This window comes from Nestor notabilis, unplaced genomic scaffold (assembly GCF_000696875.1).
Source record: "Nestor notabilis isolate BGI_N333 unplaced genomic scaffold, ASM69687v1 scaffold2506, whole genome shotgun sequence".
NCBI lineage: Eukaryota > Metazoa > Chordata > Aves > Psittaciformes > Psittacidae > Nestor > Nestor notabilis.
In genome coordinates, this window is record NW_009932166.1 from 1 (window position 1) to 14,688 (window position 14,688).

The window sequence follows — 14,688 nt, forward strand, 5'->3', positions numbered from 1 at the left end:
TATTTTAAAATTTAAATATGAAATACAAATATAGGCAGTTGAAACAGTTAAACCTTTCAGTTTTTTTAGTATTTGTATTCTCCACCCAGTGGTGTTCCAAGGTGAACATGAATGTGCAAAAATGTTTTGGTCCACCTGAGACTCCTTTTTTAATGTCAGCAGTCTCAACTACCATACGTCATCTTCAGCTGTGTGAGCAGGATTCTTTACTGTAGTGAAATAATACAATGTGGTGGCTTCAAGTAGCTGTTCTGACTAATTTAGTGAACGTGGATTTAGTCAGAGGGCTCTGGAAGCTCAGAGAACTCAAACACCATCTTTCCATCTAACTAGCAATGGGCAATATGATATATACATTCCCCTATTGTATGTTGTAGTTACAGCTGGAAATATTCCCAAGAAATAAAAGCAAAAATGCAGGGTTGAGTAGAGCCTGTGTTTGTTCAGAGACTTTCTTGCTGCCTACCGAGTAACAGTTTCATGTAGTTCAAGGTGCACATGGTAAGTTTGCTGTTTCTTGCTGTATTTGGTGCCATGTTTAGTCACCTCCTGGAGATTTGCATGACCACTTATGGTTGGGTTTAAGAGTGACTGTCGCTCTGAGAGTGCATTTGGGAGAGACTATGTGGTTAGGAGTAGATATAACTTTAGAAATGGCTTTAGGAACAGATGTGGCCTTGGGAGTTGGTCTGGGAGAGATCATGACCCTAAGGATACACTGGAGAAGCATCTGGGGCTGGGAGAGAGTGTGGGCTTGGTAATGAAGCTTTATGAGTGGTTTGGAAGATGATGTGGTCTTGGGAGGAGTATCAGGAGTGGGCAAAGCCTTTGGAAAAAATGCAGTCCTTGGTGTGCTCTCGGAGGTAGTCTTTGGACTGACTTCGGCTGTGGGTTTGGGAACTTGTCTTGCCTTTTGTGTGTGTTAGGACTGGCACTTGGGCTCTGCTGGAAGGTCTTTTTTGACCTGCCTTCTTCTGATATTTCCATGGCATCTTGCACCCACTGGAGGTCAGTCCTCACATAGATCTTGTGGTGTGCTGCAGTAAGGAACCTGCAGAAGAGAAGTAAAGCCAGGCAGCCATTACACTTCTGTTTTCTAACGCCAGATTCACTGTAAATGTTACAATGAGGCCTTTTAAGTTCGTCATACACATTGCACACGAAATCAGACAGCAGTACTAACTGTTCATATGCTGCACGTAAGTTATATACAGTATGAGTATATATAGTTATACTCATGTGCAATGTATGAATAGTTGGTGTTGCTACCTGCAGCTGTGAACCACTCTGGGGTCTTAAATACAGTAAATAGCAGGTGAGCAGCTGGTGAAAGAGTTACTAAGCTAAAGGATAAAAGTACCTGGCAAAAAGCATCATCTCTGTTAAGAAAATAGGTATGTTTGTAGAGCAGCGCTAAGTACCGCTAGTGGGAACATCTCAAAATGTTCTCCAAGGACAGATCAATGGTTACAGAGGATGAAAACTGTGCTCCCGTTTTCTCAAAGTGCATAAACTGCGGTGGTTTTATTTTGGGTGCCAACTTCCAGTAGCCAGCATAAAGCACCCATAAATCCTGTACACACAGCAGCTCTAAAAATGAGGGTTAATTTGTCTTAAGGTAGGCAACCAAAAATAGAAGCCACCCGCTCCACCCCCTGGTATGTGGTGGAAGGCTGAGAGCTTTGTAGTAACTGCTAGTGAAGTGGTGGTGATCCCAATCATTACTTCTCTCTTCCCCATACAAATGTGTTCTGCAGAAGGAACACACTGAGGATTTACTATGATGGAGATGACAGCCTAAAAGTCTGGGCAGCTCTTATCAAGAAGCTCATAGTATCTATGAGCATGTTCTCAACTCGTGCTACAGGAACCAGCCTTCTAAGTGAAACCAGGAAATGCCATGAGCACCAAGGTCCACATCTATAATTCCATTTAATTTCCTTTTTTACTTCCTGTCATTCACTTTTCTGATCCTTTTTTGCTTTTTCTCGCTCTGTCTTCCCCTCACACTCCTTTGCCACTGCTGTTCTTGCTTGTCTTTCCCTTTCCATTTATTCATAACAGGACCAGTGCATCTCCCCTCTTTTTACTCCTTGCAGTTCTTGTCCCTCATGGTAGGTGTGGCTGCCTGCTCTGCCTTTAACAGCTTTTTAGAAGAAAACAAACTCGCCTTGCAACCAACAGCAAATTCCTTGAAAAGTATCCTCACAACATGGTCTCTAAGCCATGTTTTTTTTGTCTCTCTCTCATTTTGTTTTTGGCAAAATCTCTGTTCTTTAGCATGTTAGTCAACAGAACTATTAGCTACCTTGGTTACTCCTCTAAGCCTTGTCGCCTCTGCGTGTTTCCTTGTACTTAACAACAAAAAATCCCAGGGTATTTTTCCGCAGACTTTCACCTGTATGGGTCTCTTCCCACATGGGAATGCTTTATAGCAAATTATCCCTCCCAGAGAACAGAAGTACTTGGCTCTGGAAAACTACTAACAGTGCTGCAGACCAGGAAGATCAGATACGCAACCACTCCCCATGAAGTCACTGAGAATAAGCAGCAGCAAAAACAGTGGCAGTAACCTCAGGGCATGCATGGGTCAGTTGACTGAAGCTAGGGGCATCCTTGGTTTTGGCTTTCCCTTGTATTGTGAATGTATATCTTTTGTACTTTAATCTTTGTGTTTTGATGGGTTTGCATAAGGCCACATGTGATCAGTTTGTGCCTGTGATTTTTATGCTCTTAAGTCTATACAAAGGTTTCTCTTGCATTTGTGATTATGCACATCATGTGAAAGCTTCAGCAACAGGCATGATCTGTGGATTCAAGGCTATATCACATCACCCACATAATGGGCAACAGCAGTCCTAAGGACTTAACTATGTATGAAGTTAAGAATAAGACTTAAATCACCTGCACCTCTTTGTCTTGAATGCTGTTTTGTTTCCACTATCCTCTCAGTTATATTTATCAGAAAGGTAAGAACCCAGCAAAATGGTAAGATACATTGTAAGAGGGCTGACAGACTGATGAATGAGGGTACTAGATTAGGTCTATATAGGTTAGACAAGGGCAAATAAGAGGTGAAATCCAAGTATGCACAGCAAAAAGGGAAAGACTGTATCTGAAGCTCACTCAGGAATCTTCATAAAATGTCATTAACCCATGCAGCTCATTGCCCTAAGTCAACAGTGAGATTCAAAGACATTACCCATATATATGGCTTCAAGATGTCATAGTTACAGGAGAGCAAATAAGAGATATCTAAGGCACAGAAACTCTACTTGCATTAAGAGGGAAGCCCCCCACTAAGATGAATCTCCCATGTAGACAAGTTATGCTGTAACTCCCTTCACCTGGATTTCTTGCTGGCTTGATTGCATAAATCGACTCTGTCTGAGAATGAATCCTGAACTCATCAGTCTGCAGGTGCAGTGTGGTTGGGAATTCCTGTCTTCCTGTTGGCTTGCAAATTTGCATCTGGCTTTGTGTGCAGTGAAGATACCAAGCTGAAAGGTGTCCAGAATTGCTGTGGCATGGAGTCTTATTGCTAGTGGCTTCTGTGTCAAGGCAGAGAAGAAAGTGATTAACATGAGCCTCCTTTCATGGAGTTTATTTATTGTTATTCAGTTGGCAGGTCCTGGTTTTGCAAAGAAGAGGTAGTGAAGTAGTTAAGAAAGGGTTACATAGGTATAAAACTTGAATTCTAGTGATGGACAACCGCATCTTTTCTGTCCGTTATCTGTTAGTAGGCCCCCCTGTGAAGCCTTTCCTGCTCAAACCCTTTTGTGGCTGAACTTCTCTGAATTTTTATTTTAGCCTGTTTTAATTTAGCTACTTTTCTGCTGTACTGTGCTGTCTGTGTTTTGAACATTGTATGTAAAGAGCCCCACAGAAGCACAGAATGACACTGTCTGACCAGCAGACCACTGACAGAGATAACTTGCATCAAAGGACAGATAGTTTGGCTAATGGAAATGGGAATGAGGTGCCCCAATCGTAGTGGCTGTGTAACTCAGCAGTTACTCTCAATGGTATCTTTAGGAGCAGCTCTGCAAGGGGTGCTACACATCCTTTCTGTGGGGTGGAACTTGTCAAAAAGTTAATGCTTTCTCCAGGGAGCATGGTCTGATACCACAATGTGCTTTGGCTGGCTGAGGGTAAGCATAGTAGACATGCTCACACACCTTGTGAATCCTGCTTTTGAGTAGGAGTTCTGTTAGGCAGCCACAGGGAAGTCTGTGGGGCTTCAAAGCAAAACACATGTTTTAGAGAGTTTGCAATTATGTTATGTAATTCCAGACCATCAGCAGAAGTCCTGAGATCTCTTAAATGATTTTTGAGATGGGGGGAAAAAACCACCCAGCTATAGTTCTACTAAAATCTTTAGCTGTAAAAACAAAGCTTCTTCCAAGATTTTCTGAGTGATACCTGTTTCTTATGGTTGTAGTTTTAAAGACTGAATTTAGACATTCTTGGAACTTTCATTCACCTCAAGTAGTCATGGTAGGGAGGAATCAACCAGTTTGAGTTTGAAAAGTGAAGTTTACCCCAGCTATTTTTCTCCAATTGGATTTTTTAATTTAGAAAGTTACATCTGAGCCCATAAAACATATGCCTTAGAGTAAGTTTCTTATAATCATATTACTAATTTTATCTAGTAAGTAATTACCACTTCACTTTTTTTCTAGCATAATAAGAATCTTGAGATGGAGATCTGCAATATTTCGCTAATTTAGTTGCTTAACTTGATTGGTATCATTACAGCAGGTCCTTCTGAGCAGACGGGATCTTCCTCATGAGAGATGCTTATGCTAGAAGACCTTAATAAATCGAACCTGAACTAGCCAGCACCTCATGAAAAGCAACCAGGTGAACTGGCAACTCATAGCATGGCAATTCTTGCTCAGGGTTTGTTTATGGAAAGGGTTAGGGTGACCCTGGAGGTAAGCTGGAGCCCTAATAGGGACATTTTCTTCTAACGCCACACAGAGAAGCACTAGGCAATTATCACTTGAGGGTTTTTTGAGTCAGTGTTGTCCCACTGGGGAATACCAGGGTTTTTTCCTTCAGTTTTTAAGGGCTTAGTGCAAGAAATATTCAATATGGTACATAACAATCAGCTGAAATCAAGTGACAGCCACTGCACAAAAATAAACGTTTAAGTTACTAGTAGTGCAGGACATGAGCTGGCATTTTTTGAGTCCTTTTCTTGTGTCTTGTGACAGAAGCAGCCTCTTTCTCAGCATAACAAACATGTAGTAATTTGTTCTAGGCTTTTTTATTCTAAGCCACAGCCAGACAGGAAGGAAACTCAAAACTTCTGCAGGAAAGGGACTACTGTGCAGCCCCATTTTCTGTGGTCTCTTTACAGAAATAGAGTAGGGGCTATAAGCAGACCTTGAACGAGCACATGCTCTGGAAATGTCTCGAATGAGCCGCACAAAGTTAGAATGTTCATTTAAATTGCAACCCCATACTTGGGATAGTAATTTGCTGCTTCAAACAACAGGCTCCTCAAACTCCCTAGAGATCAGGTGCTATAAAATGTGTCTGAGGTTTGCTCCATTTTCTAGATGGGATCTTTTATGGGCTGATGTATCCTATTTCTAATGATGGTGAAATTATTAGCAGAAAAGTGTTTTATTCAGTATTTGCTGTTGGGAATGTAGAAGCACAGGCAGATTATACATATATGGAAACATCAGTTTTTGTCAGTCTGAAGGTCCTGGATCAGTTGTTTTAATGTTCTCTAGGCTAGAGGGTGAAAAGGATGAGGTGAAATAGGTTTTCTTCTCTGCTTTCCATTTGCTCTTTGTTGCAAAGGTTCCCCTTTCCCAGTCAGGAGAAATGGGGGGGATGGTAAACCATGATGTGATAGCAGAATATGCTTTTAAATCCTCTGGGCAGCCTCTGTAGGAGTTGTCCTGACAGATCTGCCTCTTCTGAGATGTCCTAACCAAAGTACAAGTTGTGGGTGGATAGCATGGGGTGGGAAATGGCAGACAGAAATAGCTCTCAGTGTTAGGAAGTGCACAGGCATTGTGGTAGGCAGTAAGGGGAGTCAGAAGGGGTGCCCTTGGAACAGGTCAGATAGTGCTGCAGGAAGGGCCTTAGACATACCTTGAGAGCAGATGGACTCCCTGGGGCATGCAGCAGTGGTGGTGCTGATCATAGAGTGCACTCTATACAGTTTTATCATGCTGTGATAAATCATGCCAACTCAAATGCCCAGCTAAAATGTGTGTTATGAATTGCACTGACAGCCACTTGCAGTGTAGTCATTTTGGATGTTTTCGATTTGTGGATTTCTAAAACTTTGCTAGTGGAAGAGTATAGCTTGGGGCTTCCAGGTTTATGGTACATGTTTCAAGCTTTTGTTTCCCCAAGGTGATAAGAAACTTATGCTAGTGCATATGCCACAGAGCAGAGATGGTCACTCAAGGAAGCAAGTGAGCTGCTAAAATACTATGAATTATTAAAGACTTACTCACAGCTACCTCATACCACTCTCTCCTGAAAGTGTCCCTGTTATTTGTTATCCCTGCTACCTTTCCCCTCACCTTCTTCTGTACTGGCTTGCCATAAAATTTGAATTGGCATTTTCTGTAGTAACCCCCAATAATTTGGATTAAGTAATCAATTAATTTGCAACTTAAAATCTAAGTTTTAGCTTTCCAAAATCCATGTGGTACATTTTTCCACAGAGATGAGAGGAGAAAATATTTGTATTTGCTGAATTAACATGCCTTACTTGTCATGTACCAATGTTTGGCAAAGTAGCATCACCAGTGCATTAATATTTGTACACAGGTACCCAGGCCCTCCTCCCTTTTCTTCTTCCCATGGAGGGTCTTGAGCAGTTTGTTAAAGTAGGTGATCAGCTGATGAAAGCCTCCAGTGTAAAGCAAAGCACAAATGATAGTTAGAAGGCATGTAAAAAAACCAATGAAGGAATGTCCTAGCTCATCACTGGGGTGATGAAAGGGGTGTGTAGTTTTCCTGTCTGCCTCTGTTGAAGTTAATGAGGCTGTGAATACTTACACAGTCTCAGGGGTTGTCCACTGTGCTCTCGTGCTGTGTCTCCCCGATGCTAAAGATCTGAACGTAGTGCATCTCTTCAGTGTCTTTGGAAACTGTCTAAGTGGTGTGCAACAGAACAGAAATGATTTGATTTGATTCAAATATTGCTGCTCCCTGGTCTGCCGTGTGTAGTTGGAGGGTTCTTTCTGGCAAAGTGGTGCACAGATCTTGCAAAAGGAGTAAAAGGAAATAACGTTCATATCCGAGGCTGCAATCTAGCAAAGGATGAGGAGGAAGGGAAACCCCTTGCTCCTTGCCTCATTTGAGAAGAAATGGTGGACAGCCAGGTGCAGGGAGGAAATCAGTGCAGCCACAGCCCCAGGTTTTCAAATGTACCTTGTAGCCTAACTTACTGTTTTTCTAAGTGAGATGTTTCCTAAGAGTGTTGGAGAGACCGAGACTATGGTTCTTACTTGCCTCCAACACAAGAACAGCACTCTAGTTCTTCATTTTGCGCTTTCCTTTTGTGTGTGTGAAAAGAAGGTTTAATCATATTTTCCATTCTTTCTAAAGCAATTTGAGAACCTCAGGGAAAAGTACGAGGCAGGAGCAATGCCATTACAGATAAGCTTCCAGATTATACACAGCTAGAGATGACAAAAATAGCACACAACTGGGACTGCAGCAAGGACAGGGATAAGGAATGGTTAAGGAGATACAAGGAAGTCCCTGAGGTTTAATGGCTGAGTAGGAAGAGATGTTAAGAGCTCTAATCGCCCATAGTAATTAACTCCCAAGAAGTACACAAGGTTCATTATATATCTTGCAAGGTATAACAAACAAGATGTAATTATTAAGTAGGGCAATTCACTCTTAAAAATTGTTACTAATCTTTCTATGAACTGTGATGAGGATGAGCAGATATAAAATATTAATTGCTATGTGATGGTTAATTAATATATCCTCAGCTTGTGATATTCCTAATTAAAAAAAAATAAAATTTATATTCACTTCAGCAAGATTAATTCCAGGATAAGATACTACTGAGTATGAGCAAAGGCCTTAAAATTCTGCCTGCCGAAAGCATGTTCTTTAGTTTTGGTCCTGGATGAATTTGATCAGTGGAAGCTGAAGATACTCATCTTGGAGAGCTTACCATAAAATGCTTTTTATAGGTGACCTGGTTTTGTAGCCTTCTGATAGTCTGATGATGCTGAAGGCAATAGAAGTGTTTCTGTTGTCTATGCGGGACAGGGGCCTTGAGATTGGTGATTCAAAATGAATGAACACCAGTTTATATTGCCATACTCCAGAAACATCATATCTCAACATTTCTTCCCACCTGTAAAGCTCTTCTTACAAAGTTTGTAGCAACAGCTATTTCTTTTCTAGTGTATTTGATATCGAGAACTTCAGTAAGGAATCATCACTTTGTATAATGGAGGCTCAGTAGCCTGTCTTGGCTCTGTTCCGTAGTGTAGTGCATATGGTCATCTTTATCTTCCCTGTCTGAGCAGTAGTAGTGCTTTACAACCTGTCCCGGATAGTGAAAACTAAATGCATTTCCCTACCTGGGACTGAGCTGTGACAAAACGTGAGCCATGGGAGACAAATTCTCTCTTCAGACTTGACCAAAGCAGGGAACTGTAAAGACTGGCTTTTAGAGTAATGTGATCTTATTTCTGCAGTGTATTTTGGAAGTGCTGTAGTTTCGTATGTATCACTAAGAAGTTATTTATGATTAAAAGCCCGTGGTTGAGCAGCAATGCAGGCAACATACATGCAGTATTGTAAGAGGAAGTTTACTCCTGAAGCTCCTCTGCCTATACTTCTCCTCCACCCCTTAAGCTCCTTCAACACCAGTTTATTCTTCTTTGCCCAGAGCTCTTCTGTGTCTGCTTTCATAATGTGGGGATCATCCTCATGTTGTATGAAGTCTGACTTTTAAGTACCCAAACTTATGAAGAGGTATTGTCTGTAATGTGGGCTTCACTGCTGAAATGTGGTGTAGAAAGCTCAAAATCAGATTGCTTTTGAACAATCTGAGTCATGAGTTGGCAGTAGTGTCAGCTCTAGCTGGCTTGCTCGAAAGTTCTCATCTTGGTACCCATTTCAACAGTCTCCGTCTGCATTACATATGAGCAGACAAATGTACCATTTGATTCCAGGTTTATAGTAACTTTATTAAAATTCAAAACCTTCTGTTAGTAGAATTTATCAATTTTAAAAATATAAGGCATTTACATATACACAGCTCTCTGGTGCAGAGAGTTACTATGAGTTTGTGAAATACAGATTCTAGACATGGTTTGTTCTTGCTTATTCAGAAAAAGCAAAGGAAAAAGTAAACCGATTATTTCAGGTTTGTTTCACATGAGGATGAAAGTGAATAACCTCTGAGAAGTCTGTGTGTAGGATAAGTCTTCCCCGTTCAAGGCTGAATAGGGTTACATTTGGAGTTACACTGAAATACTTCACGTCATCCCTTGGTGAGAGTATCCATACATCATTGTTGACTGACCTAACAGTACAATGCTGTGTATAAAAATGGAAGGCCCAAGGATCATCTCCTGAATATTGCACTGACCATGTGGTAGCCTGAAGCATGAGATTAGTTTAGTTATAGGTTATATAGGTATGAGCAACCGTTAAATTATATAGCACCTTCTCAAACCCAGCACTCAATGCAAAGCATTCTGATCCACATCAGGATGGAGGTCTACACTCATTCAGCTCTGTGGAGGTCATCTTCTATGTGAAGCTATCTGCCATTCATCTATAAATGCTATACTGGTCAGGACAGCAAGGATGAGAAGATACCTACATTCAGTTGTAAGTAAGTAGTAGCAAGCATTTCAGAAGATAAACAGTCTAATAGAGTCCAGCTATAAAACAAAGAAGTCAGCAGACATTCAACCAGTGAGATTCTGGTGAGTTCCCGTTTCTTCAGAGATTTTATTGCCAATTAATAAATAGGAATGGAAAGCAAATACTAAGGCTTTCTTCTTTGTTATGTGCGGCACTGATGATGATTCCATTTAGTTGGCCTTAGATGCTCGCCTAGGACAGGATTATTTGCCTTTGATGACACGTTTTTGGTCTATTTTCTTCATAGCCATCTGCACCCATTTCTGATCAGGGCTTACGCAGATCTTGATGCCTTTTGATGTGATAAACCTATGGGAAGAAAGAATACAAACCAGGTGGCCATTAAATTCAAGTCTCCAAACCCAGGTTTGCTGTTCTTGTTTTTTATGCAGAACATGAGGAACAATCTGGTAAAACCCTGTTACTTGCTGGAGTTTGTAGTTGTTAGTTGAAATAACAGCAGTTAGCAACATTAGTTCCCTATTTATTGTCATGTGCATATTTATTGACTTTAAAAAAGGGAGCATGGTATTCTAGTATTCTGAGATTCTATGAAATCATGATGCACATTTACCTCACGTGTACCTTCCAGGAGCGGGTCCCAGATTTGATAAAAATGCATGCTCATGAGGTCAAAAACCAAATACAGCTCCTAGCAGGAGTCAGAGTTACCCCAAACTCTACCACATGATTTTTCTCCTTGGCTCGATTCAGTGCAACTGGGCTTCTGACTGCTCCACCCTGACCCCTCACTGAGATTTTTCCCCACTTTCTGGACACAAAAGATCCGGCTGTTTGTTCATTGAGATTTCTGCCAGTGTTTGTGAGCAGCAAACATCTCCCAGCTCTCTGAGGCCCACTGCTCTCCCCTCACTTCTTCAGCTGTCTGCTTCATGGTGACTGCTTCATGGAAGGATGATCTGAACTAGGCAGATATAGTGAATTGGGCCACGAAGTGTCATCACGTGCCCTTTCCCTTCCCCCTGGTAGCATGTTTGCTTAGACAAGTCTGAAGGTGAACTGTGCATTGGATACTTACATGATGGCATTCACTGGGACTTGTTGCTTTTCATAGGTGACAAGATTTCGGATGTTCAGTTGCTGTGTAGACAGACGTACACAACTCAATTTGCGCATGGACTGACTTCCAGCACTCCCTGGAAGGGGAAAAATAGATAAATGGCAAAGGCAGTCAATACTATATCAATATTAGCCATAATTACTCAATAAATTATGAATTCCAGCAGATTTCCAGTTGTGGTTAGAACATGTGAGTCTCATGATGTACAGCCATGATACCCAGTTATACAGGAGACCTCAAGGTACTTTTTGGGATGCATCCTATCATTTCTAAAGCGTTACTGCTATTTCAGTGATGATACTAAATTTCACCTGTTCTCCTGAACAACTGCATCATCATTCTGCCCCTAGGGAGTCACTGCTTCCATAGCAGAAAAGGTATTTGGCATCATTAGGTCTGTATCATCTGCAAGTGAGTGGCCTTATGGAGTAGTGCTTAGAACTGGCACCTTTACTGGCTGGATTTCCAAATGCCATCTGAATGTGAATCAGTAATTCCCTCTACTTCCCAAGTGAAGGAAAGCAAGGCTACTAGTCTCACATTGGACATCCAAAACTAGCATTAAGAATTTGTTGAAAGGGAGGTATATCTGTCAGAAGACTAAGTGCTTACATACTCTTGCTATAAGCCTGGTTTTATAAGCAATGGTGGGTTACTTAATTCTCTCTTTCCTCTGAGATTTTCATACATTTAAGGGAAATGCACTAGTGATTAATAAAGAGGATCATGATATCAATGCAAAATTCTCTGGGCAGTTGTTACCTTACATGGTGATAACTAAAAATGGGGGCTCATTTAAGTGAGATGGACTAAACATATATGTAACTGGAAGCCTCGCTTGCTAGTTTCTGGTTTTCTCCCGCCCATCAACGATGCATTTGGGAAGGCATAAGGGGGACAAACAGAACACTGCTGCATTCTCAGGTTTCTTTTTTAAGTATTTATAGAGAAACTGGCTTGAGAACAGTCCAAGATCTGTTGAGATGACACTTGCTAAATATAAAAACTGCTTCATGTAATCTCATTATCTGTGAGGGGGTTTGTTTGTTTGGAATAATTGGAGTAGCTGACAAACACACATCAGCCTTTGGAGGAGCTGTAGCATAGCCGGTGCATGGGTACCAGCAGAGTTGCTAATTCTTGGGATTTTGTTTGCCTGAAGGAATATCTTTTCTTATCTTGCTTTAGTAATGAGCAACATGGTGTATTCTTTTTAGTGATTCATTACAAATATGTACCTTACTGCCTCAGAATGGTTTTTAAAATGTGGTGTTAAAGAGCTCAAAGATAGTTAAGCAATCCTTAATAGTCCTGGAAATATTCTTTCTACTACTAAGCTGTCTCCAGAGAATACATTCAGGGAATACTGGAAGAGCTTTGGTAAGCTTGAAAAGAAAACCAAACTGCTCCACATCTATAAGTACCCTTTTTTCTGGTGGCTTATTTTAGTTTTGGTGTGGGTTTTTTTTTTATATTTATTTTTTAATAATTCTTCTTTCTAATCTTCTATCCCTTGCACACCCCCTCGGTGTGCTTTTTCAGACTTGCTGATATTTGTGACAAATTATACAACCTGAAGAATGACATTACAGACTGGCAGTCTGTGATCGAAGCCACGTGTTGCTGAGATGAACAGCGGTAGCGTTCATCAGCGTATGCGAATGTAGTATAATGTAGCTGTAGGGGTACTAAGTCAACATACTCAGTGTGTAGCTACATGATCTTGAGAATGCTTAGCAGGTCTCAGTTTGGTTTTGGTGTGGTTTTGTGAAGATGCCTTTTCTGCGTGCTTCTCTTTGCATATACAAAAATATACAAAAAAGGGTTTGCGTATGGCTTGCATGTGAGTGTTTTCTGTGATTTTTATGTGCTTGTTTGCGTTTTATGTGTTGTTGAATCTGATTGTCTGTAAGATGTGCTTATGTGTGTATGTTTATGTTTTCACATGATACGCATAACCTAATTCAAAAGTCACAGGCCTAAACATCACTGTAGACAAAGTCATTTAAAGCATGGCTAATAAACATGGCTTGTCTCTGTGTGGGTAAATGGTTTCAAACAAGATGATAAATTGGTGAAATCAGGAAGAGAGAAAAGACCTTGTATAAATCCATTGCTCCTCTTTGCATTTTTTTGTTCCTAGTTTGCCTGTCTGTACCAAAATATTTGGCTAGAAACAAACAAATAGGCAATATGTGATATAGAACTGGAAGAACTTTTTAAAACAGGGACATTAGAGGGATTAAGCCTATATAGCTAGAGAAAGACCAAGAAAAAATAATATAATAAAAATACATATAAAATAGTATAGCTGGAAAAAGAAAAAAAAAGTGCATCTTATTCAAAAAATGTTTTGCATAAAATGTTATTAACCTATAGACCTCATTGCTTATATGGCATCAGTGAGATTAAAAGACATTGTGTCTTCAAGATTTCATTATTTTAAGAGAGAGAATAATGCACAGAAACCATAATGCACAGAAACCCTTTAAGTGTTCTAAGGCACAGAAACTCTCGTTGCTTTAAGGCAGAAGCAAACCACTAATTGGCAGGACATAGATGAAATCTCCCATAAAGCTGCCTTTCTTGTGCTTCTGACCTGGATTTCTTGTGAGTTTTGTCTTATGAATCAGCTCTGGCTGTGAATGAATCCTGCTCATCATACCACTGGTGCAATGTGGAGCAACTCCTACCTTCCTCCTGGGTTGTAAACTTACCTTTCACCTTGTGCGCAGTGAAGATGCCAAGCCAGAAGATGAGGAGGATAGCTGCAGTGTGGAGTTTCATTGCTGGTGGCTTCTTTGTCACAGCAGGGAAGAAAGAGGCTATTGTCAGCCCTCTTTCACAAAGTTTATATGTTGTCATTCAGTGGTCAGTTCCTGTGTTCACTTTAGGGGCGTCATGGTGGGGCTGACTATACGTGGGAAAAATTGAGTGGCAGTACTTTTTCTGGTGACAGAGAACCACCTCCTTTCCCCACCCATCCTTCACTAGCCCCCCTGTGAAGGTTTTTCCTGCGCAAACCCTGCTGTGGTTGCACTTGCTTCTGTGTTGCAAGTAGGGTTTATTTCAAGCTGCAAAAAGTGAGAGCTCTAGTTGTGTAGTGGAAACCTTTACCAAGTGTTCCTGTCCTTTCACACCTCCATTTGAGAGCTGTAGCTGAGCTGCACCGCAGAGGCACAGAGTAACTTTCAGAGCTACCTCTTTGACCAATGGACCACTTAAAAGGGGAACTCTGAGCTAAAGGATGGTGGAAACAAAACCTCCTTGGCTTTTTCCATAGTGGCAGCAGATGGTCACTTTAATGCATAGCTTGGGTGGGCTATCACTCCTATTTCCTGTGTATGGTGGAGTTTGTCAAAACTCTTCTGTTTTCTCCATCATTTGATATGGCCAAAACCGATATCACTATGTGCTGGGAAAAGGAAGAGTGAACACACTGTTACGTACAGAGCCAGATCCATTAGCCCTCCTGCCAGTCAGGCATAACTAAAATACATGGTTTCAAAGAGAAGTAAAGAGTTTCTGAAGTTTTTTGTTTGGTTGTTTTTTGTTTGTCTGTTTGTTTGCTTTGTGGCCTTTCTAGAATAAAGAATGGAGCCTATGAAAGTAACCAGGCAATCAAAGGGGCAGAATTTATAAGAATGAAGAAAACAGTTCATTGCATTTCTGTGCAAATATGGTGTTGATAATAGGTCTTGCTCCAATTGTACCTCTATCAAAAT

At 40.9% G+C, this 14,688-nt stretch overlaps 1 protein-coding gene across 1 annotated transcript; it reads right to left on the bottom strand.

Annotated features, from left to right (window-relative positions):
- Positions 1-10,085: 10,085 nt before the first annotated feature.
- LOC104407051 (lymphotactin-like) lies at positions 10,086-13,750 on the bottom strand. Its single transcript, XM_010016228.1, has 3 exons — positions 13,681-13,750; positions 10,922-11,039; positions 10,086-10,191 (listed from the first exon to the last, which is right to left on the bottom strand). The coding sequence occupies exons 1-3, from the start codon at positions 13,748-13,750 to the stop codon at positions 10,086-10,088; spliced, it is 294 nt and encodes a 97-aa protein (XP_010014530.1).
- Positions 13,751-14,688: the final 938 nt, after the last annotated feature.

Excerpts from the sequence above, each read along its gene's own strand:
- LOC104407051 (XM_010016228.1), bottom strand. The coding sequence starts at position 13,750 with ATGAAACTCCACACTGCAGCTATCCTCCTCATCTTCTGGCTTGGCATC. Across the intron at positions 11,040-13,680 it reads CACTGCGCACAAGGTGAAAG|GGAGTGCTGGAAGTCAGTCC; the intron begins GTAAGTTTACAA and ends TTCCCCTTCCAG. Across the intron at positions 10,192-10,921 it reads GTCCCAGTGAATGCCATCAT|GTTTATCACATCAAAAGGCA; the intron begins GTAAGTATCCAA and ends TTCTTCCCATAG.